The 25,901-nt window shown below is 39.4% G+C and overlaps 1 protein-coding gene across 1 annotated transcript in view; it reads left to right on the forward strand.

The window, feature by feature from the left end:
- Nucleotides 1–25,901, forward strand: part of dchs1b (dachsous cadherin-related 1b) — a 90,004-nt gene that overhangs the window by 58,358 nt on the left and 5,745 nt on the right. Inside the window, exons 3-16 of the mRNA XM_053476349.1 lie at nucleotides 9,166–9,354; nucleotides 9,924–10,155; nucleotides 10,570–10,806; nucleotides 10,946–11,983; nucleotides 14,487–14,674; nucleotides 14,890–14,986; nucleotides 15,653–15,810; nucleotides 18,151–19,000; nucleotides 20,139–20,378; nucleotides 20,856–20,981; nucleotides 21,091–21,300; nucleotides 22,934–23,800; nucleotides 23,968–24,081; nucleotides 25,531–25,742. Coding sequence (XP_053332324.1) covers nucleotides 9,166–9,354; nucleotides 9,924–10,155; nucleotides 10,570–10,806; nucleotides 10,946–11,983; nucleotides 14,487–14,674; nucleotides 14,890–14,986; nucleotides 15,653–15,810; nucleotides 18,151–19,000; nucleotides 20,139–20,378; nucleotides 20,856–20,981; nucleotides 21,091–21,300; nucleotides 22,934–23,800; nucleotides 23,968–24,081; nucleotides 25,531–25,742 — 4,758 coding nt within the window. The remainder of the gene's footprint in view (nucleotides 1–9,165; nucleotides 9,355–9,923; nucleotides 10,156–10,569; nucleotides 10,807–10,945; nucleotides 11,984–14,486; nucleotides 14,675–14,889; nucleotides 14,987–15,652; nucleotides 15,811–18,150; nucleotides 19,001–20,138; nucleotides 20,379–20,855; nucleotides 20,982–21,090; nucleotides 21,301–22,933; nucleotides 23,801–23,967; nucleotides 24,082–25,530; nucleotides 25,743–25,901) is intronic.

Below are 25,901 nucleotides of genomic sequence, written 5' to 3' on the forward strand. Positions count from 1 at the left end.
AGTGATTAATATCATTGCTTAAATTAACCCTTGTGTAATTGAACATATAATAGGCTGTGTCCCTTCGTTGCATCTGTTTTTCTGTTAAAACAGCTGTTTCCGCATTGTATCTAAAAATGGATGAATCGTTTCTTTCAGAGCCACAGAATAGGGATGTCAGCACCAAAGAAAGCAAAGGGTCATAGCTTTTGACCTTTTGACCCTGTCCTTATCATGCGCATCAGGACCATCACCAACCCTAGACTGAGCAAGGAGTAGATCAGAGACCAGATTTTAAAATACATAACAGATTTTTAGTAAAACAGTCCATTTGAGAACAGTTTTGCACTTTGCAGACAGTGAAAATGAGAAGTTTATACAAAATACTAATAATATTCAATAGTCATTCACTCAAATGACTAAAGAACTAAATTTGCAATGGACAGTTTTGTACTTGAACCTCCAAGAGTGAAAACAGACTTACTATTAACTTGAAAACTTTTCCTGTCATATAACTGAACTTTTAAACTTGTAGTATGCAGATATAATAGGAATTGATTTATGATCACACTCTTTGGTATCATCTAAATGAGGAAGGGATCCCTTTTGGGGTCTGGTTCCTCTCAAGGTTTCTTTCTATTGAAATATCAGATTTGCTTGCTCATCAGGGACAAACTCATGGTTGTGATAGATTTTTTTCCCTTACTGTATATAAATTATAGATATAAAAATGTATGTATAATTTTTTAATATTTTATATTTTATTTCTATTTTTATGTATAGTGGTTAGCGCTATCTCCTTGCACCTCCAGGTCCCGGGTTTGATTCCCGCCTTGGGTCAGTCAGTGTGCATGAAGTTCGCAGGTTTTCCGCTAGTGCTTGTTGGGTCTCTGCATTCTAGAACAATACTAGAGATTTATAAACTATGAAATAACACATATGGCATTGGGTAACTGAGTAACAATAATAACAACCACAGTCAGTTATTATTTTAAGACACGAAGGTCAGCTGTTCTGGAACGGTTCTTGGAAGAACAGTATCGTCAAGTGCATTTGCAAAACTCGTCAAGCCCAATGATTTAACCGGCTCTCATGAAGACCTTCCCAGGGAAGCAAGAAGCAAGACCAAAACTCTCCTCTGCTGCAGAGAGAGTTACCAGCCTCAAAAATCACCAATTAGCAGCACCTCAGATTGGAGCCGTTATGAAGGCTTTGCAGAGCATCAGTAGCAGACGCATCTCAATATCAACTATTCAAATGAGATTACTGCATATTTTAGATGCTTTTAGCCTTGTTTTACGGTGTAGAAAGAACTTAAAATCAGGAAAGGCCATGGAATTAGAAGGTGAATTAGAAGATCCAAACTTTTGACTAGTAGTATATAATATTTTAACGTATCAGCTAATAAATCTATAATCAAGATAAACCAGCTCCTATGATACTAATAAACCATCTTTTTTAAAATCACTTTAATATTTGTTCTCCTGACCGACTAATCAGATAATTACAGGAGTATTCAGGGGAAAGGGGTGTTCCTATAAAATTGGCCAGTAACAGGATAGCAGGTTGTATTGCTGGTTACTGGAGCAGGATTGTCTCGATTTGCTTGCATTTATGGAGCACTGACAGTATACCCCTATGAACATTACTCTTCCATGCTTGACTGATCCTTCATCCGAATCCTCTCCTCACCAACCCCCCTCCTCTGCCTTTTTCTTTCCGCATCCGTTGTTTCATCCCCCTCTGCACCACCACAGACTCCAGTAACAGGAGGGATGTCAAGCATTACACACTGCCCTTTTCTACCATGCCAGGGAGTTGCTTATGCTTCAGTAGTGATTAGGCTCCAGATTGAAGTGTATAATCGAGCGGGGTCAGTGTAAACACATATAATGCTTTTTGGGTTTGGGGCAGCCACATAATTTAGATGAGTTGTTGAATGACAACAGTGCTTTAAGGGGCTTAAATTTCTCCTTCCTAACAATGCGGTTTCTCACGTTCTGTCATGCTTTTGAAAGTGCTGTCTTACTCGATTTTTCACTCTCCCCTTAAGTCAGTAAAATCACTAAGATGAGAAGCCTGGGCCACTTTAGTTCTTTTCTATTTTATGAGGATCTCATTATATCCTTCACCCGATGCTAATATTATCCAATGGAAATTGTGTGGAACATCCGATATTCTGTGGGTGTAGACATGGTCAAGAAAAGCATTAATTTGCATAGGCTGAAGGTAATTATCTTGAATAAGCTTTAGTGTTTCTTGGCTGGTCCTGCGCGGCTGTCAGCATGATGCATGACTCGCCAAATCTATTGATTTCTCCAGTGCCAGTGCTTAAGACTCAAGAACAAAGGAATCAATAATTAATGATGAAAATAATTTTGGTGTTAAATAACATGTTAATAACAGATATTAAGTCTCTGGGAATAAAGGGGAAACTCAAATTACAGCAGTTCAAGACATGGTGAAATGAAGTACTTTAGATCCATAGAAACGTGAAATTTGTATGTTCACAGAGCCATAGAAATCTGGTATGTGTCACATTAGGGTAAATAAATTGGAATTGAATTACTTAAGTAGTAATGTGAACTTATTCGTAGTTAGTGGTGGCCACCACTGGTTTACCTCTCCACACTTCTGAGTGTTTTATGTGAGTACTGTAGCAAGAAAGGAACAATATTGAAAGTACACAGATGCTTAGATTGGATGAAAGGCAGAAAAATAGTATTGTTATTGGTATCATTCGTATTTTGCCAGAAAAGTTGCAATTAGTGACATTTTAGCAGTGATTTGTATTTTGCCAGTGCTGTTATCTATAGATAAGTCATACTGTACTGTATAAACATTTAAACCTCAAACGCCAAGGTTTCAGACAAAGTTATCTTCAATGCACACACTCCTCGGAATTCTGCATACACAATGTTTTTTCCTTCGACTTGGTACTTGTAGCTCTTGACTTCACTTCAAAGAAGAACACAAAAAGTGGCACTGTTCTTTTTCTTTTTGATAGAAGCAACAAATTCCACAAGCCTATAAAATAAAAAGAGTCCTGTGGCATTTTTACAAAAGCTTAAGGAAAGAGAAACATCCGCTCTGTACATTCACTTTATAGCAGAACCACTAAAGGGCACCTCCTAATAGTCTAGTCCGTAAATCGTCTTTAGAGTTTACTACATGACAAACAGTTCAGTTTGTTAACCAACGGATACACCGCCTTAGCTGGAACAACCGCCTGTTGAAGTGTGTTTCTTCTCATCTGTTTTAAATTTAATTCAATTGCTTACTAATACCTTACATTTTAGCCTGCTTGAGTGTCTTGAGTGTCTAATTTTAAAAATATTGCTGAACATACAGTACAGTTACCATTATAATTAAAATAAGCTTTTTATAATAAATATAATCTGGCTATGTAAGATTTGTCATGGTATCTATAGAAAGAACATTTCTATAGGAACATTTCAAATTGCTTTGATGTTAAGAGGCTTTGAAGTTCATCTTTAATGTTTAAATGAATATTCATGATGATGGCATTGGAAAACATTGGTTCAAAAGTTTTTCTGCGATGGCTTGTGACTGCGATGACTTGAATAGACTTAGGACTGAAGTTGCCACAGACACTTTTGTACCCGACTCTCCATCAGTATACAGTTCATAACCTCGACCTCAACTGAAACACGTTTCCCGTTTTACAACTGCACTTTCAAACTTCCTTATAAAACAATTATAGAAAGGATTATTTATTTATGGTCGTGGTAGCTGGTTATCTGTGTCATCCAAATGAGGATGGGTTCACCTACTGTATGAGTCTGGTCTTTGTAATTTTTTTATTTACTCCATACAGATTTTACCTACAGTATTACAGTAACTATGCCTTGTATAATTATTAATATATTTAATAATTATAGTTGCTCTTTACAAATAAAAAACAACATGTTGACATTTCTGTTGTACTGAAATAATCTACATTAAGTCTTTTGCTAGTGGGTTTCTTTGATAAGCATGCAAATAAACTTTGTGATGTATTTTCATTACTGTACTGTTCATGATCAACACTGCTACTAGACTAACTGATCTGTGATAGTGTGTACATTGTGGCACAAAGGGAATCGATTTATCTGTTCTCCATCCATTAAAAATGATAAAATTAGTAACCAAACCAAAGCTTATACATTTATAAAAATGAACTACAAATCGTGTGGTTTAGGGGAATCACAGCCACAACTCTATGCAAAGCAAACCTACACAGTGTTTACATGGTACATGTTCTGCATTAATCTTTGCGCCCCATTGGGACCTACACCCAACTATTAGTTGATTGTATCATCATTCCTCTGACCAGATCAATACTGAAGACCACAGAGTGTTTAGATGATACAGTTGATGAGTCCCTCCTGGTTGGTGCTTGTTTGCTTTGGAAATGCAATTATGAAAATGAAATGTTTTACTACAGTACTGACATGACTGAAATCAATAGTCTGTGCTTACATATTTTTAAACAAGACTTTTACACACCACTGTAAGTGCCATTAGAATTTGTTGAAATAATGAAAGAAGGATCTTGACTCAATCCACTCATAGCACCTTACTGTAGTCTTAAGTCATAAGTCGTATTACTTCTGCCATTATTGTGAAGGACATTATTGTTATAAACCATCAACTGAAGGACAGTTTTTTGGGTCAACTGCCATGGTGAGTCTGGTAAGATCTGAACACTGTTTTTGAGCTCTAGAGCTGACTACCTTTGTACCATATGTTCTGCATCAGGTGTAGATGCTAACCACTCTCATTGCTGCATGCACGTCTCTTGTAATTAAGTTAGGTTACTTCCTATTTCAAGTGTTGTGATGGCAGGGAAAGGGTTATTATGGTCACTGGAAGAGACAGAAAGCACTTATAGATCTATAAAAACAGGTTTTTATAGGACCGGAGCACTGTAATTAGCTGGCGTTTGTGGATCTTGCACTGGCAGCATCATGGAAAGAAATCAACATCTACAGTTTAGAAGGAAATCTTCTCTGTAAACCCATGATTACGAACAACAAACAATATCAACAAAAACAAACTCCAGTAGTAAGGACATGGTACAGTATGTACACGTTGAACAACCTCCAATCTACTGTAGTTATGCAGAATGATTCAGATTGTTTGTACAGTTGTAATGTAGATGCTGGACAACTATAGGTTTTTTTTGGTGCATGTGTGCAATGTTTTCTAAAACTAATACCTACATGTTAAACAGGAAAACACTTCTTATTGAAAATGCACATTTTACATTCAGCTTCTTGAAATTAGATGAAAACAAAAGATAAACCGTAGCATTAGTAATTTAGACCACATGTTACACATTTAAGCAATGCAATACCAAACAATGTACAACACATACAAATGGAGAAACCACAAGAAGGCTTCAGAACATTAAATTTTTTTTTGTCACTTCATAACTTTGACTTGAATCCTTATACAGACTTGTCAGTTAAATCTTAGGAAGAACCATTTAATGCAAGTTAAACTCATTGATATCATGCGTTTGAGCTAAATATGCCAGATGTAAACCCTCCGACACAGCCCTGACTACTTAGTCATTATTATTAAAACATTATTCAACAACTTCTTTGGAATGACTGCACTACAGTAAAAGAAAGAGAAGAGGTATTACCGAGAGTGAAGAACGGAAGTCTCCACCTGTAAATCAGCTCTTAATTGATCATACAGAGGTAATCAGTCTGATGTGAATAATAATAATAATAATAATAATAATAATAATAATAGTAATAATAAAATCAAGGTCCAATTCGTTACTTGTACTGTACCATAGTGTTTGGTATTTAGGGGTCGTGTGCAATATCTCATGAGAGACATATGACCCTAGAAAGACTTGAGTTATGGTATACAGCGGTATGTGTTCTTTCCTGGGAGTGATTGCACAGAGTGTGACTTCAGGAATAAATGGGTCTCCGTGATAAACGTATGCCTTCATCCAGACAGTATTACTGCTCTATTTCAAACTGGTCTTTCAAGCCACCTTATCTGTAACCCTAAACTGTACCATAACAAAAAGGTTATGTAGACTTTTAAACTTCCTACAGTGCTGCTTTTACCCTACACATGTTTAAATAATTCAATATGGACTATGGCTGCTTAATGGCTGGGTTGGCGTTACAATCCTCTTTTTTCTTCTTCTTCCATTTCTGTTTCTACTGCTGGAACATGATAACCAGCCAGTAATCTAAAGACAGTTTTTAGCAATCATTGGCCTCTTTTTGCTCAGTCGACACACAGACACACACACACAGAGGCTCTGGTGGTTCAGGCAACTCAGCAGATTGGGTTCAACGCATAATTTAGCAACGTCAGGTCAAATTATTCCAAAGTGTGTTCTGTTCACATCGATCCCATCGATCAAGCTCTGAGTTACAGAATCAACTCAAATGGAGTTACAATTTAACATTTTTTAATGTCTGTCTGTTCTAGACATGATACATAAGCAGTGCTGTAATAGAATGAGACTCCAAAGCGATGATTTTGAATTTGCATTTACAGGGATAAGTGGATGAGGGTGTGACACATTGATCCACTTTCTTTTTTTACTTTTTTTTATCCAATCAGATCATCTTTTTTAATTAATGATTGAATGATGAATGAGAAATTTAACAAGCATTAATAAGAGAAGCTCTGTCTCATCACTATTGCAATTCAGGCTGGACTGATTGCTTCCAGGTCTTTTTTCATTTAAACTACACATCCTTATATTGCTTTTTTATGCTTTACCTCTTACACTTTTCATAAACGTTTTTTCTTATGGGATTTTTAATGCCTGTGTATTTGTCTGTACCTCAGGATTTTATGTGTTTCCATGTCAGAGCAAGCATGGAGAATCAATGTAGCCATCCTCTTTCCCCAGAGGTTCCCAACAGACACCCAATAATTCTTTTTTTTTCATTTGCACCCCGTGAGGCTCTCAGTCATGACCTCAAATCCACAACCGACTGTAACCCAAGCTTTTCCAGCTTTGGTCGTCATGCCGATTACCCCCACACCTGACTTAAAACCTTAAAGGCCTTCCCACAGAGAAACAGGGATCTAGAATGGAAGGTGAATTCTTAAAATAAATAACAACAAACTTTAAACTATAAAACCTGTCAAATATATTTCCGAATTTTCTTGAGAAACATTCTTTCATTTTTTTTTTTTTAAGCACTGAAAAAAAAAAAGTTAGTCTTTCTTCCTTCCCAAGTGGTGATCTCATCTATCTCTAAGATAATATCCAGCTATTCTAGTGTCTATACAAATGATTCTAAAGTCATCCTTTGTCAAGTTGTATCTCACTGGGCTTTCCTGTGTGGACAACCGACTCCTGGACAGTGCAGTGTCCAAAATTAATATCACAGATGCCTGAACTTCTTGAATTACATAAATATTGCAGAAACACTGACAGCTAAAAGATTACAGATCCATCCAAGTGATCTTTTTCAGGAAATAAGGCAAAGTGGTAATGGTGAAGATATCTGCAGCTGGGATAACAACCTCTGAGGGTAGTCTTCTTTGTGCTAAGTGAGAAGGATTTCAGTGGTCTATGGCTGTTGAAAGCTGACTGCTTTTTAATGAATTCTGCTCTTAAACACGTACCACCTGGAAAGCACGGTGGAGCCACCCGTTTAGTATATGTTAAAGGGTTTTACTGTTTTACTTAAACACCTATTTATCCATATCTGTATACAAAATTAATCATGCACATTTGTAAAATTGGTTCTCTATGTAACAGGTATAAAATTGGTCTATTGAAAAAGAGAGCTGCTGTTTCTGTGCACAGATAGGGCTATACCGTATGATCAATATTTGTGCTGACCAGCCAGTCCGTTGACTGTTTAAAACTGTTTAATCCAGAGCAGTATTGGAACGAATGAGGAAATCCACAGCAATATCATGAGAACGAACTGCCTCACCTCTGTGCAGGCTCAGAGACACATCATCGCGGCCTCTCTGGCCTGATTTCAAAGTCTCAAGGTCTTATAGAAAGGTCTATTTTACTGCTGGTGTAAGAGACATGAATCAAAGTTATAGGATCGTGTTTTAAAGCCAAACATACATAATGTTTTTCAGAAACAGACGTTGTAAAGTCTTTTTCTCCGAATGTTTTGAAAGGAACGTTTTGTTGGGTTATACTGTAGGCTTTTGAGGTTACATGCATATATCCAAGTGATGAATGAGCACTTTCTTGGACCACCAGTGTAATTCTGTTTACTGAGCGCATCAGGAATCAGCGCATCGACCAGAAAGAGAAGATCAGAGGTCAAGACTTTTCCATTTCACATCCTTATGGATAGCACCTGATGTCTGGTTCCTTGCCATGTTTTGGTGATGCGTAGCTGTCAGGTGTGCAACACAGCTGGTTGAAATGGATTTGTTCATATTTTCCTCTTGTGCAACAGTCGTTTTTTTTTTTTTAGCTTGTTGATCTGTGACCACCTAAGCCCAGTTTTTCTGCTCATCTTGCAGTTTGGCTGAGCATAACATGCCAAGCTTGAGGTTAGTATAAGCGTAAACCAGGAGATCCGAAGAGAAACAGATCTCTAAACAAAACTTTGCAGATTTTTGGTCTTATTCAGAAACTTATGGAAGGCAGATGGACTTGACCTGACCTGAGTTGTTAACTTTGGCTTCCTTTCTGCCAGGTGGTGGACAGATCATAGTCATTCCATGGCCATGTCATTTCCCCAAGGGGAAAAAAGAAAAACGTTCCTTGTATTAAAAAATATTACTGTGCCATATATAGATATACTGTACACACACACACACACACACACATCTAAAAGCACCATGATGAATCCGGCGCTCATGAAGCCTATCCAAGGAAAGCAAGACAGTCAGAGAAGAAGGTCATTTACAGTTACTGTACCAGCCTCAGGAAACACCTATTAACAGCATCTCCGATTAGACCCATCATGAAGTCTTTACCGAACATAAGTGGGAGAGACAGCTCAACATTAAACATCAACTCTTTAATGGAGATTATTGCATGTTTTTATTTTACAATGTAGAAAGAAATAAAAATTAGGAGTGACCATGGATTTGGAAGGCGTGTCCAAACTTTTGACTGGTATAAAAAAGCAAGAGTTATCCATCTTGATAAGAAATAACAGACTGTACAGTATTGTTAATACATTTTCTGTTTGTCTTTGTTTTCTCTAGGTGACGGCAATCGATGCTGATGGCGGTTCCTTTGGTGCAATAACCTATTCTATAGGATCTGGACCCTCCAGTTCTCCTCCGGCAGTGTTCAGCATTAATAAAGAAACTGGCCATATCTGCACTAGCGCAGTCCTAGACCGGGATGAGGGATCTGAGAGATACGATTTCACAGTCACTGCTACGGATGGGGTGAGTGAGAGATTTATAATATACTGTAGATTCATCATTATGATCCGAAAGGCAGTGTACTTACAGTACAGTATGTGTGTCCCATTGCAGATTATTGCTAATCTTTTGCTAGTCCAATAACATTTTTGTTCGGCTTGTGTAATTAATAGCAGGGTGTTTTTTTGTTCTTTTTTTGGTAACATGTAGGCTCAGTGCTTTGACATAAATGTGTATTTGTGCTGTCAGATCACATCCATTCTCCCAGACTAGCTATCAGATTCAGCGCTCAGTACAGTCCCCTTTCGCTGCCAGAAACAACAGCTATGAGCTCTTCAAATAAGATGCCATTAAAATGCAACTTCCCTTGGGCGCACTTACATACAGTAACACATATTTAACCACTCTCGCTCACTTTCTTCCTTTCTTACTCTGTTCACACACACACACACTTCTACGAAGGCAATAAGTAACAGTTCCCATTGCCATTATTTATTATTATTTACATTATTTATTTATTGAGCTGGTAAATTAAAGGTAATTACAAGCCCAGTAACTCTCCTTAAACACCTCTCCGGCTTCTCTATCCTCAGGGTGGCCTGAGCTCATCTGCCCATGTTACTGTGGCATTGTTGGACATTAATGACAACAGGCCCATGTTTTACCCTGTAAACTATGCGGTCAGTTTGAGCTCTCAGAGTGCGCCAGGAACCTCTGTCCTCAGAGTATCAGCGAACGACCCCGACGCAGGAGAGAACGGCAAAGTGACATACCGCACAGTGCCTGGCGGGGGCTCCAACTTCTTCACGCTTAACAAGGACACAGGTCTGTCTTTATTACAAATACTCAATATCTTATAAATGATTGAATATGTATTGTAACACTCATCATTGTTTAATTTTTAACTAAGCCTTTTGCTTGATGAAACTAATAGACGTAGTCGGATTTCATTTTCACTAGATCCTTATTAGTGTCCTAAACTTACCACTCTATTTGCAATCAGTCTGTGCAATTGAATGGTATTGACTTGGATGAAATCTTTTCACTATAAATAATTGCTTAGTATATATATATATATATATATATATATATATATATATATATATATATATGTATATGATGAAGCTGTTCTTTATCATACATATCTATACAGTATAATATTGCACACCCCCAGAGGTGAAGAACATGAGTGATCTCTGTATGCTGCGCTTTTTTTGTGTGGCATTTGTTTCTCTGCAGGGGTGATTTCTCTTTCCCGCTCCTTGCATGGGAAAGACAACTCTGTCATTGCAATGGTGGTCACAGCAATGGACGGAGGTGGGCTCACGGTGCCTGTTAATGCCAGAGTGAACATCAGTGTTGTGGCTGGCTCCGTAGCTCCCCCCGTCTTTGAGCAGGCACAGTACTTCTTCACGGTGTCGGAGGATGTGCTGAGAGGCACAGAAGTCGGTGTGGTGTTTGCCAACAGCAGGAATGGTAAGTGATAAATTTTTCATTTTTTAATCTTAATGTATAACCTATAGTAGTCACTTGATGTTATATGCCACTATATGCACACACGCTTTTTTCCGTGTGTCTGACTGTACAGTATATCTCTTTCCTATTCCTCTTCCAGGAGCCAATAAGGACATCTCCTACACCATTTCCTCTGGCGATCCTGAAGGCTACTTCACTGTGGACGTAGAGACAGGAGCCCTGCGCACCAGCCTGCCTCTGGATCATGAAGCTTGGCCATCACTGGAACTGGAGGTCCAGGCTCGCAGTGGCTCCCCTCCAGTATTTGCTCAGGCGCTTGTCCGCATCACCATCACGGACGTCAATGATAACGCACCCACCTTCATGCCTTCTTCTTCAGAGTCTCTGCTGCTGCCCGAGGCTACCAAGATGGGAACAGTTGTATATCGGGTAAAGGCAGAGGACCGCGATTCAGGGGCAAACGGGCAGTTGAGCTTTGATCTGCTTTCTTCTGAAAGTCAGCGGACATTTAGTGTTGACAGAAGCAGCGGTGAAATCCGCCTGATAGGAAGCCTTTCTTATGAGAGTGTTCCTCGTTACGACTTGCTGGTGTTGGCAAAAGACTTCGGTGCCCCTCAGCTTAGCGCCACTTTCACCCTTGTAGTGCACATACAGGCTGAGAATGACCAGGGGCCGGTGTTTGACACAATGACCTATCGTGTGGAGCTGAAGGAAAACACACCACTGAACACGCGTTTCCTGCAGGTACGTGCCCTAAGTAGGGATCAAGGTGGAAATGGAGCCTCCTCCTCAAGTTCCCCTCCAGTCTCCTACCATCTCCGGCCAGATGGGGACGCGGCAGGGTTTGGGATTTTCTCAGACAGCGGGTGGCTGTTCGTGAAGAGTGCACTGGACAGAGAGGCCAAAGACATCTACCTGCTCACTGTACTGGCCAGCTCAGGCAGCGGACAGCTGAAGAAAACAGGCAGCGCCACTCTGAGGGTCTCTGTGACCGATGAAAATGATAACTCTCCAAGGTTTTCCCAGGAGAGGGTCTTTTTAGCAGTAAGGGAGAACCTGCCAGCAGGAACTGGATTTGGGAGAGTATCAGCCACTGACCGTGATGCTGGACTCAATAGCCGGATAACTTACAAACTACTGCATGCTGATCGCAACTTCCAGATCAACTCTCAAACTGGTGAGAACAAAACGTTTTAGAACTCCTTAACTGATTCATTTGCTCTTGTTCATTATCAGTAAGCATCTTGTCCTGGGCACAGTGGTGGTTAATCAGGATGGAATACACTCTCTGTGGATGGAATACACTCTAGACCACTACAGGGCTCCATACCTACACACAGTCCCACATAACGTATTTGGAGTAGCAAATCCAGCTATTGTTATACTGTCATATTTTGGGTAGTGGGACGAAGCCACAGAACCCTGAGGAAACCCACATGGGTTTACACTTTTGAGTTTATGCGGTTAATGTCTCCGTTTTTTTTTTTTTTTTTTTTGCTTTGTTTAAATTTGGCCAAGATGTTCCCATGACTAATATAATACTTATGGCCAAAGAACAGATTATGCAACACTATTATTTCTTCCTTGCATTTAAACTACATGCAATCAGTAGCTTCCCATTCACAAACTCACATTTGAGTATCCGGTTAATGGTCAAAACAAACTAGGCTGATTTAATACAAAAGCTCAGTTTCCTGTCTGATACCATCAACTTTTCTACTCAGCGAGTTAATTCATACAAAACAAAAGCCTTTCCGAGGAATTTCTATTTATTCATCTGATGTATGTCCCAACCAGGATCTGAGGGCCCAGATGTTCTGTACTCTTGTAACAGCTTACAATTCCAATTATTTTCAAAGGTACAATGTTACTGTACATTTAAAATATCACCGTCAACCGATTAAACATTTTAATCTAGTTAATCACAGTTAAAGTCTGTGATGAATCTTGATTATTCACGGTTTTAAAATATTAGATTGACCTGGAATAAAGAAATAATAAAAGCAGCATGCAGTTGCTGGGTAAGATGGGGTGTGGCAACCCACCTGAAGCGGGTCTCGAACCCGGATCCGCAGATCCGAAAGCTACAGTAATAACCTAGATTCTTAAATGTATTCTTGTAAAAATAGTTCCCATTGAAAGTAGCCCGAGCACACAACTCTGTTTTTTTTTTTGTCAAACTTCCACCTCAAAGCGTTGCTGTTCAGCACATCTGATGATGTTTCCTCGTTATCTTATTATCCGCGTTAAACATGCCTTTATCACGCGCAGCCGGGTGAAATTATGGGAAGCTTCAGTTAAACAAGTTAATGAAAAAGAAGTTTTTAATCAAGATCAATTCAATTACACAATTAATCTCCATCCACACAGATGCTTATTATTTTGTGTGAATGTTTTCACTTGTGATTAAAACTGAAAATTTAAGTTTGGCATTCTCAATTTCTATGCTTTCCTGTAAGTTATAAATGTAACTAAATTATAAATCATTATATAAAATGTTTTACGGTGCATGTAGTATTATAAGATGTACAGTAATGATACAGTACTGTCTATGCCAGGAGTCGGCAACCTTAAACACTTAAAGAGCTATTCGGAGCCGTTTTCCATAAAAAAAGAAAACACCATCTAAAACGAAGATAACAGTGCATATACTGTATGTATAGTTTTTTACCTTTATGCTTTCACTTACTTACTCATTCACCATCATTACCACTTAATTCTGTATTCAGGGTTGCGGCAGGGCAATCCCAGGAGACTTACAGTAGGGCATGAACCGGGGTACACCCTGGAGAGGGTGCCAATCCATTGCAGAGCACACACACATACAGTACACACACACTACGGACAATTTTGAGAACACTGCATATCTTTGGAGTGTGGAAGGAAACTGGAGTACCCAGGGAAACCCACCAAGCACGGGGAGAACATGCAAACCCCATGCACACGGAGACGGGAATCGAACCCGGACCCTGGAGGTGCCAGGCGACAGTGCTAACCACTACACCACTGTGCCGACTTACTTTTATGCTATGTATAAAAAAAACTATAATTTGTTGGATTTATGAAATCAATGAAAATTTCATTTCTGCATGCAAGATAAACATTTTGAACTCCAAGAAAAGGATACTTTCAAATAAAGATTCTCAATGTGTATTTGAGTTCTCCTCATATTAATGCAAAAAAAAAAAAAAGACAAACTTAAATTATCGACATGCAACAAACCCAAAATGTCGTCTGCTTCTGTGTGCTGTAATATTTTTCTTGTATGTACTAGAGCATGAAGTGAGCTGTCAACCTGAATAAAAGCTCAATAAATCGCGTGCCGGCGGTTATCATGCATAATTTAAGCGACAAAAAACATGTTTTATTTTAATGTTACAACATCACAATAATCTTCAAATTTCGAATTACATAAAAAAATAACTAAAATGAAATAATTTAAATAAAATACTCATTATTTATTTTCAGAGTTTGGAGTCGCGGGTTGCCGACCCCTGGTCTATGCCAACCCCGGCAAGCATACTGCAAAAAGAATGTGTAGCCTATTTGTCATTTTTGGTGTGATAGGATGTTAGGTTCACCACTCAATACCGCTTATTTGCCCTCAACATTTTAATGGTTGCATATTAAAGGGCATTAAAACTTTATTTTCCTGGGTCTTTCTTTTTTTTTTTTCTTAGGTGAAATCAGCACCAGGGCAGCTCTGGATCGTGAGCACCAGTCCAGCTATCAGCTAGTGGTGGTTGTACAGGATGGAGGGACTCCTCCTCGGAGTGCTACAGGAACAGCCCATGTCACTGTGCTGGATGAGAACGACAACGCCCCAGTCTTCAGTCACGTGTTGCCTGGCAGGGAGCTGATCATCCAAGTGAGAGCCACATAGACACATGTCAAGGATAATTATATAGATTCTAGTCTTTAATGAAAAGTCACATGTGTTTTGAGTAACAGTGAACGATTATTTGCGGGTTGCTACAGTATAAGTAAGAGCGACATATTTGCATAGATACAGTATAGGAGCATACAGTACATGTTTTGTGAAGTCAGGTGTGTTTTATGAATATTGTGTATGTGGTGTTTCAGGTGCAGGAGGGTCTGCCTGCTGGCTCACTGCTAGGAACATTGCAGGCAAAAGACCCAGATGAAGGCGAGAACGGCACGATCTTCTACTCATTATCTGGTAAATAAGCACTGGTTCTCTCATATGAGCTCTGTGTCTGGAATGAAAAGCTTTCCAGATGTACAGTAACTACTTGACTATTTTACTGGAAAGTATAAATCTCTAAAGAAAAAATTATATAGTGCATTACATAAATATTTACCACTTGAACATTTCCACAGTTTAACATGTTACAGCCTGGAATCAATACTAATGAATACAATGCAACATTAATGCAAAATTCTTTTTAAATGAATTATAATAAAAGGATAAAAAGTGCTGTTCGATTTAGTATGCGGTGATGGAAACATAATGCTGAAAGTTCCTCTTTGGCTCTTGGTCGCTATTTGTGGATGATCTCTTCTCGTCAGTATGGCGGTTGGGTGACATACAGTACCTGCCATATTTAATCTCCATTTTCATAGTTTTTATGTAATATTTAATTTATCAGTGCTCATTGTTTTATATCCAAACATTGATACTTTTGCACAACTTTTTCCCAATCCTCTTGTAATAGCTCTTTCATGATGTAATTAGTTTTTCTTTGTAAAAAAAAAAAAAAAAAAACTCCTTTTTTGTGTCACGTACACATCACATAGTCCGTTTCAATTGCAGGCTGAAACCCTAAAAAATTTCCTCTCTTTACCAAGAAAACCCTTTTCAGCGATTTCATTGTTTCTATTTCAGGCTCCAGAGCAGAACGATTCTCTTTAAATCCTAACACAGGAGAGCTGCGGTCAGCTGCCACATTGAGGAGAGCTGAAAAGGCTGAGTACAGTTTAACTGTAACGGTCTCGGATCATGGCACACCACCGCAGAGCATCAGCAGCCTCCTGCGCATACAGGTCAGACCTCTGAGTGACAGAGTGGGATTAAAACTTTGGCTCGCTCGAATGTTACCTGTAATTGTAACATGAAAGTTCAACACACTACGCAGTTAACTAATAATCAAACTGGTATTTATAACTGTTAAAAATGCTTTCAAGCATTTTCTTAACATCTTGTATTTGTGCAATTGCATGGAAAATATCAAATTCTTACTTTTCCTGTAAAGAGAGGATAACAACTGTAGTGTCATGGTTTTGGAGAGTAAGGGGGTAAAGCAAAGAGTTTGGAAAAACCAAACTGTTAACATCAGCCCCCCTTTCAGCACCAGGTCCTGTAATTCAAATCCAAATGAGAGAGTCCAGTCAGCCACAGAGACGGGTGTGAATTGCACATGTGCGTCATTTAGTATTCCATAAAAAGCGCTATTTTTGTCCTTATATCTGCTCAGAAGTGTGCAGATCCCACAGAATATACTCAGCAGAAGTCTTTCTGGCGAGCTTCGGGCATACATGACCCATAGTGCATTTCTCATTTCTATTTCCTAAAAGGGAATAAGATGCTAATTGTAGGGAGAGCGCTTGCCAGTGATAGCTTTCTCCCCCAAAGAATGAGCAAAAGGGAGAGAAAAAAAGGGGACCCTTAAATCAAGTGTTCCCAGATGGGCCATGATGGAGCCCAGCTGCGGCCTGCTCTGATCAGACAAAAAAAACAAAACACTAACCTCCAGCCCTCTCACACGGTAGCACTCGTGGACGCGCTTACACTAGATAAGGTTTCACCACAACAACATCAATGTAATATTCCACATAACAGTCGAGAAACAACAGGCGCATTGGGTAGTTCCAGTACGTTGAATTGTAGGGAATGTTAAGTAATGCTGTTATAGACATTTCACAACTCCTCTGTTGCTCAGCAGTCAGAGAAGACTGTTTGCTTTTCATGAGGATTTTAGTATGAGAGCTTTCACCTGTTATCATTAGAAAGCATTTAAGTACATTTCCAGGCTCCGCTCAAAGGCGACAGGAAATGAGCACACGAGTGCTTTTATGTGGCAGATGGATTCATTGCACCTTAATTGCAGTCTAATGTCGACTGGAACATAGTGTTTTGAAATAAAAGTATGGAGAGCAATTTGGTAACTACTGTAATTTATTTTGCAAAGTTGTGATCGACTGTATGACATTAGAAGCTGCAGAGTCAAATCAGTAACAATGGGAATGTTGATAAAAAATACAGAAAACTCCTTAGAAATAAGAATGCTCCTTTCTTGCGTTGGTATGCAGTAATAATTAGAAGAAGACGCAGAGTGTGAAAGTCATACATCAGATTCTGACTTGAGGGCGAAAAATGTAATTAAATCAGAATGTACTTTTATGTTTCTATTTCAGTTCAAATTCTAATTATTTTGTCTAGAAATTCTTTGTAAACTCAACTCAGACAATTTAGATACAATTTTTTCAGGACTAGTCACATAAAGTTTCTTGCTTACAAGAAATCGCTACGTTTTTAAAGCAGTGCTGCTGCACATTACTCATTTTGACTAGTGGCACACAGATGAGAGATGTTTTAAACAGATCAGACCTGTTTCGAATTTGCCACATGGAGAAATAAACACATTATTTCTTGTCTGTTCATTCATCTCTGACATTCTGTCTTCATTGGTGATTTTTTTTTAGTAAGCCGTGTCACCAGCAGCGTTAGGGAGTCGTCAGTTTACAAGCTGAAGTACAAACATGCAGGCATTTATTCCCATGGAAATCTTTTCACGCCCACATTGTAGTTAGCGGTCGCCGCAGCAGATCATCTGATCCACACATTGTGATTTTGGTGACACAGGTTTTTAATGCTAGGTGTCCTTTCCGACGCAAACCCTCCCATTTTTATTCGTGCTTGGAATCGGCACTAACGTTGCCCTGCAACCACATGGGCTGGGTAGTGAACTTTGTCCCTTCCATATTGCATGTAAGAAGCCTAGCACTGAGCTAATGAAGTGCTAGTTGAGTCCTATGTGATGTGGTCCTGTTATGTTTCAGTCCAGTCACGAGTGGCTAACTACTACTAAATGCTGGTACCTATTGAGACCAGAAGGTGGATATAATGGGGAATATTTTTAAAAATGTAAAGCGTCTCTATTTTCTAATCTAATGTCTCCATGTCCCCGTTGTTACTATAGCACCTCTTAGGTCCACTGATTGATGTGAGCCCTTAAAAATTGGACCCTACAAAGTTTCTGTGTTTTCAACAGAGCTCTTATTTGTCCAGGGTCCCTTGCAGAACCAGTAATATCTCAATTTTTTGGTTTATACCCAATTTTTATGGTTTATGCCTGTTCTTAATTTTTTTTTTTCATTCAACAGGTTGCTAGTTCAGTGAAGGCTCCACCCAAACCAAACACCCTATCAATGACGCTTAACACAGTCGAGGGTACCAAACCTGGCTCTGTGATAGGTTCGGTCCACCTACATGACCAGCGAGATGGGGTGATTGATGGACAGGTGACTTATCTGGTAGTAGATGGCACTGATCATGATGGCAATTTTATGGTGGATCGTCTCACTGGAGACGTGTACTTGGCCAGAGAATTGGACTACGAAATGGGAGCTCACTATACTTTGCAGATTGAGGTGGATGACTTCACAAAAGCCTTTCCTAGCAGTCATGTGATCCAGCTGGATATCAGTGTTCAAGACAGTAATGATCATGCACCACAGTTCCCTGAAGATCCTGTGACTATAGTTGTCCCTGAGAACATGCAGTCAGGCTCCTCCATTTATGCGTTCCAGGCCTCTGATAAGGACGGCAGTGGCCCCAACAGTGAGGTTCGCTACTCCATCCAGCATCATTGGCCTGATCGATCAGATCTTCTGTCTCTCGATCCCATCACTGGTGTGCTTACACTGGGTCAAGAACTTGACCATGAGGAGACCTCGAGCCTTTTTCTGGTGGTCCGAGCAACGGACTCAGCTACAGATACGAGCCAAAGGCGCTGGAGCTCGGTCACAGCCCGCATCTTTGTGACTGATGAAAATGACAATGCTCCCGTATTCAGCTCCCCTACAGCAGTTAGTGTGATGGAGGATAAGCCAATGGGCTTTGTGCTGCTTTACGTCATTGCCCGTGATGCAGACCAAGGCGAAAATGGCAGAGTGTCTTACCGCATTCAGGCAGGCAACACAGCAGGACGATTCAGCCTCAATCCCAATACTGGTGAGCCTCACGTTCCTTTTTACTAACATCTCCCACAAAGCAAATTTAAAACCTATTTCAAGTCAGCTTGTTGTTTATTATGATGTTTATTCACCATACTGCATAATTATAAGACTATCATTAATAATAATGAATGCATTGGCTAGCAAGCTGGCCATAAGTGTTTCTTTAAAATGTCTTTATCAATGTTACAAAAATCAGTATCAAAGAAAAGACAACATTCGACCTTGGTGAAGTTGCATTTTTTTAAATCAACAGTAAAAATCATAGCTATGTTTAATAGTAAAAGTAATGCTTGAATTTGATGAGGAGCTTTAAGATTGTACTTTGGGGCAATGGGAAAAGGTCACGTGGTCTGATGAGTTCAGATAGACCCTATTCCAGACCGATGGGTGTGTCTGGGTAAGAAGGGAAGCAGAATGTGATGCACCCAAACCTTTGGAGGCAGTGTTATGATCTGAGGTTGCTTCAGTTGGTCAGGTCCAGGCTCAGCAAGATTATGTGGCAGTAAAATAAAGTCAGGTGACGACCTGAATGTACTGAACTCAATCGCCAGGGAATCACATCAGTAAGTTTTTCTTCCCTGAATGAGCTCACATACTGTAGACAAACAAAAACACAACCAATAAAACATTTTATAATAGCTTAGGAACAAGAATACACAATTCTTAAGGATTAGTAGGGAATTCTACTTGAGGATTAGTAGGAAAAATAATGATGTTACGAAAAGCAGTGGCCTCAAACAGAATTCACACATTTTATACAGCCAGTAAAATATGGCAGACAGAAAGACTGTCTAGCCATCACTTACGCCCCTGAGTGTTGACTCCTGGATGCTGTCTGCTGTGCTTGGAGGACGCTTTATCTTGCTTTATCTTGGTGTCAATATAGTTGTGTATTTTGCGACTGCTTAAGGGATGAAATGATTTTAAAGCCAACAAAGCATAAGCCACACTGCTCCCAGTCTCCAATACATCAGTGCACCAAATTCAGGTTTTATGTTGTTCCATTTATTTATTTGTTTTGTTTCTTTTTAAAGGAAATATTCCTCAAAAGCTAAATTATTATTTTAATAATCATAATACTGTAAATAAGTTATTTATTCTTTAACTTCTTTCTGTTTCCCCTGCCTCGTCAGGTTCTCTTTCCATACTCAAAGCTCTGGACCGTGAGGAGAAGGACAGCTACAACCTCACTATTGTTGCAGAGGATCATGGGATACCCCAGCACTCCACCACCCAGGTCCTGTCTGTCCGGGTTATTGATGTCAATGATGAGGCTCCGTTGTTCGAGTCGAGCGAGTATGAGGTCCAAATCCGAGAGAATCAGCCAGCCGGAACCACTGTACTCACCGTCTCCGCCACTGACAATGACCAAGGTGAGAGGCTGTGTTTTTTTTTGTTTTGTAAAGGCGTGCTTACCTTCAGTTTTTTATCACTTTTATAAAAAACTTTTTGTCTCTGTTTAAAGTACTAAACAATACTGTAGGAGATCACATTTTCTGTGCTTAAATGCATGTGTCTCTTCAGCTTAAATATATCTTAGTAAGGTTGGAGGAATTCAGTGGTGAGGTTTATTGCTAACAACAATTCTTACTCAAATGGTGGAGCTTGTGCTGACTGTTCTCACTGAAGTTAGTTTAAAGGCATAAACCAGAGCCGCTGTAAAAGGCCACTGTTTGAGTAAACAGATGCTGGCACCAAATGATCTCCCTCTGCACGCAAGCTTGTAACCTGTTGCCAATAACATGCCACTGTGGAGAGAAATACCAAGGTGTAATGGGATGTGCAGTGTGTTTAAATCAAATCACTGTTTGCAGTGCATTTCATTTTACTTTCTTCTATGTCTGTTTCAGGTACAAATGGACATGTATCTTATGGAGGCGTGACAGTGGAAGGTTTTGTCATTTCACCTGAAACTGGTGTCATTTCACTTACCAAAGTCCTTGACAGAGAACAACAGGATCACTACAGCATTACTGGTAATACGCTGGTTCTTTTTGTTTTTGCATAATGATATCCCCATCCAGTTATCAATAAACTGCTGATTTTGCCAGTCATGCTTATTTCTATTTGTTATAAATAATGTAGTGTATGCCAAAGATGGAGGGATGCCCCCGAACTTTGCAAAGTCCAAGGTGCATATTACTGTAATGGATGAGAATGATAATGCCCCGACTTTTGGGAGGCTCCAATACAGTCTGGAGCTGCCAGAGAACCTTGATCCAGTCGAGATTTTTATAATTAAAGCTACTGACCATGACAGTGGCGACAGTGGCCGAGTTGAGTACAGAATAACTGGTAAGTAAGACTCTCCAGAGTGATGATCTATAGTACAGTATGTTACATTTGGGAAGTACACTATATGTTCAAAAGTGTATGTACTGTATACCTGACCATTACATCTATATATTGGCACACAATTGTATAGAAATTCTTCATACGCTATAAACTGACCTGCCTTTGGAATGAATTGGAACACTGACTTTGGTGCAAGCTTTCTCAGTTGACGTCAGTGACCAACCTCATGGCCCAGTAGGAATTTTTGGCAGTCAAAACATTGTGATGACATTAATTTGGCAACATTACATACACTGGAAAAACATTGGTATTAGGTTGTTTTTTTTAAAAGTTAGAATTACTTTCATGAAATCACGTCAGAACAACATTGACTACAGGAGGAGTCAAAAATGACTTTAAAATAATATGCCGAACTGACTGGACCACCAAGAACGTGTGATGCAGTTTGGACACTGTGCATACACTTTATTACAGTAGAGTAATTAGGAAGATAAGATGCACTGAATGTTCCTAAAAGAAAATTAAACAGAGAGATAACATTACAGCACTAAGAGATGTGTGACATAAGATACACACACTGCTGGTGGGAAGCTGATGTGTCTGTTTGAATCTCTAATCAGAATTCTAAACCCTTTAAGAAACTTAAGGGACCATGGATGTGGTCAGACATTGTGCAAATGGATATTAATCATCATAAATGCTCCAAATAAAGGTTAAACTTTTATTTTGATACTGTGTTTGCAATGTTGTTTTTGGGTCATTCATTGAACATGATCTCAATTTCATACCAATAAAGTCTTTATTTCAAAAGCAATATTGTTGCATTTTGCACAGTTGTCCATAGTTCCGGTAAAGACCAATTCTGTGTTAATGCCTATGACTTTGTAATAGGCACATACAGTGGAACCTTGGATTACAAGCATAATTCATCCCGGAAGTGGGCTCGCATTCCTAAACACTCGTAAACCAAATTTTATTTTCCCATAAGAAATAATGGAAACTTAAATTATTCGTTCCACAGCCCAAAAACATAAATACATAAAAATAATTAATACAAAATATAAAGGAAAAATAAAACACATTAACCTGCACTTTACCTTTTAAAAAAAAAGTAAAAATAAATCTGTTTATGCGTGCAGTGTGTGTGTTATGTGTGTGCGCGTGCATGCGTAATTTGACACCGTGCCGGTTCACAAAAACACACATACAGTACACAAAGTAAAGGCAAGAGAGAAAGTGTGTGAACCCGCACGATGTTAAAAACTGCGCGCGCACACACATAACGATAGGCTGTGGGAGGAAATGCGTGCATGGATGTTGATTATACCAGTGAGAGATGCGCACTAAGACCCAGCAGGGGGGGTGATTCCACAGCGCAAGAGAGAGAAAAAACATTGGCTCAGTTGGGATCACGTGACGCTCAGCGTCAAAACAAGAAGCGCATGCGTGATACATGATACTCGGTACTCGTAAACCAAGAAATGCTTGTTTTTCGAGTCAAAATTTGACACTTGCAAACCGCCTTACTCGCAATCCGAGATTTTACTGTACTATATGGCTGTGATGGTCCTCATACATTTGGTAATATTGCATTTTATTTACCTTAATAATATTACAATTTTATTCCTCGTAGCTGGAGACCCAGATGGTGACTTCCAGCTGGACAGCAGTTCCGGGACCTTGTCCACCTCTCGGCCTCTGGACAGAGAGAGAAAAGGAAGGTATTCTCTGGAGGTTGTTGCTCAGGATCATGGAAGTCCATCTCTTTCTAGCACAGCTACAGTGGAAGTCACTGTCCTGGATATTAATGACAACAGTCCCATATTTAGCAGTAGCAGCTATGCTATAGACATGTCAGAAGATGCTGCTATTGGGTCACTAGTTCTGGAAGTGACAGCCAGTGATGCTGATACAGGAAAGAATGGTCAGATTCTATACCTTCTGAGCAAAGAAGCAAGAGGTGCGTTTACTATAGACCCTGATACAGGTCGGATCCTCACCGCTGCCTTATTGGACAGAGAGAAAATAGCTTTCTACAGCTTTCAGGTTTGTGCCGTCGACATGTCCCCTGCTGGACCCCACAACACCTCGGCCCAGGTCACAGTTACCCTCTTGGACGTAAATGACAATGCACCCTTTTTCATCCAAGATCCTCTCGTCATCAATGTATCCAGCAGGACGATATCCAGTAACCATGTGGTTGCCACTATGAGAGCAGAAGATAAGGATTTTGGTGCCAACGGTTCAGTATTTTATCGGTTTGCCAAACCGTCGCAAGGCTTCTCTATAAATTCTCTTACTGGAGCGATCCAAACAACTGAGGCAATCAACAGCCTGACCCAGAGCCAGTACATCCTCATTGTGGAGGCCATTGACCAGGGCAGTCCTCCTCAGTCCTCCCTGGGAGTAGTGATTGTCTATGTAAAGGAACAAAACTATGATGGTATCCGCTTCTCCCGTACCGCCAGAGACGTCAGCATCCAGGAGAATGCAGCCAAAGGTTAGTGACAGGGTAGAGTAAATGGGCAAATTGTCATGCTATCATTTTAAGTTAATTAATATTAATAACTTTGATTGTTCAGCAAACGTTCTATGGACATTTCTTTCATATGAATGTAGTTCAGTCAGCTTGGCCATCACTGCAGCATGATCTGCTTTGATCCTCAGGTACTGCAGTGGCACAGGCACAGGCGCAGTATCCAGATGGCACCCGCGGGGGCATCATTTACAGCATCTTTAGTGGAAACAAACAGCAATCCTTCAGCATCAGCTCCAGCACAGGTCAGTTTGTGGTTGAATGCACATCACTGCAGCTCAGATTTCTTATGACTTTTTAATAGAGACAGCAAGGCAGTTTGAAGAATCAGGCTAGATATACTTGGTAAGTCTGTAAAGTATACTGCACGAGAGTATACCGAATAAAGACTTAATTTTATTTCTTTATTTAATGGAGTGTTACATGTTTCATAGTTACTTTGACAAGATGTGTGCTACCAAAAAAAATTCTCACATAGTGTTTTTTCCCTGAGGCTAAAACATGAACAAAAAAAAAACTTTTAGATTCTGTTGTAGATATTGCATCCTCTATCCCTCATTAATCAATAAGGAGTTTTCGTGCTGCACGCTTTGAGTTTCACAACATTTTCAGCTGAGCCACCAACTTGTCCACACAAATGCGTTTAGAGATTAGTATTGTAAAACACATCATTACATGCTTTAATATTTTGCACATTTTAGTTCTGGTATATGTACTTTCACTGTTAATGATCCCCCCCCAAAAAAAAGCTACAAAGCTGGAAATTTGATTTGCGGCCTGTTTATGGCTGATAACTGAAGCATGATTTGATATGTTCTTTGCTGCACAATAAAGCAGTCAAAATAATGCTGTCCTGTAATCAGTTCTTGCTTTAAGTATGCAGCAAGGAAATGGAAAAGTGGTAACTTTTCTTTTATTATGTATTGGCCAGTAAAAACTTGTGGTTGTGCAACCACTACTTCTTACATGAGCTTGTGTAATAAACACTTCTAGTAGGCCCTACTTAAAAATTACAGTTCAAATGAGATCAAAGTGTACGCTTTGTAAATTCTGTTGAATAATACTAACTGAGGAGGTGTAAAGCAATATTGCTCAACCATGAGTGCTATAACGTTTAAGCACGGTGGTAATATGTGGCAGTTTCTTTGTAATTGTACAGGTGGTGCACTCTAAACTATTAACAGATTGACAGGTAGCACAGCATCCTGTGTGGTATGAGCAATTTATTTGCTGAGTTTGTTTAAAATTGTAACAAAATCTGCGTGATTATTTAAAAATTGTGATGCTTACAAATCAAATAGGCTTCTATGTATCATGATAATATCATAATGGGGGGGGGGGTGGTATAAAGCTGCATCTAGTGAAATAATCTTTATTTGCTCCTTTTTCCAGTCTCCACTTTATATTCCTTATATTCTCTGTCTATTCCGGTTTCCTTCCACAGACCAAAGACATGCCATGTTCTCTAATTGGTTTCTCTATAGTCTCTATAGTCTGTGATTGGCTGTCTAAATGCCTCATTAGAGTGCTCTATCTAAAGTGTACCCCACCATTACCCTGTGACGCTACACTGGATAAAATATATAAACAAGAATAGATAGTTGATTAAGCATTAACTGCCTGTATATTTACTAATTAGACAAATTATGAGCGCAGTACCGAGGTTTAGTTGTCATTTCTGTTGCTCCATACAGGTGAGATTTGGGTACAGAGCTCTACTGGCCTGGATTTTGAGGACACGCCAAGACTCCGTCTAGTGGTGAAGGCTGAAACTGCAACCTCCAGCTCCTTCATGGCTGTTAACCTGATTCTGCAGGATGTCAATGACAACTTGCCTCGCTTTCAGCTGCAAAACTACATGGCATATATGCATGAGGCACAGGGCTATGATTCCCCAATTATACAGGTGTTCTTTTTATTCCATACAAATAAACCAAAGCTTGATAAATACCCTAATTGCTATAATGTATCTTTTACCTTACAGTACATTTTTTTGACATTTTGAGTTACTTCACAAAAAATTTAAGATGACACTGCGATATTTATAGTTACAATATTTTCTTCA

Source organism: Clarias gariepinus, chromosome 17 (assembly GCF_024256425.1).
Source record: "Clarias gariepinus isolate MV-2021 ecotype Netherlands chromosome 17, CGAR_prim_01v2, whole genome shotgun sequence".
In the NCBI taxonomy this organism is placed as follows: Eukaryota; Metazoa; Chordata; class Actinopteri; order Siluriformes; family Clariidae; genus Clarias; species Clarias gariepinus.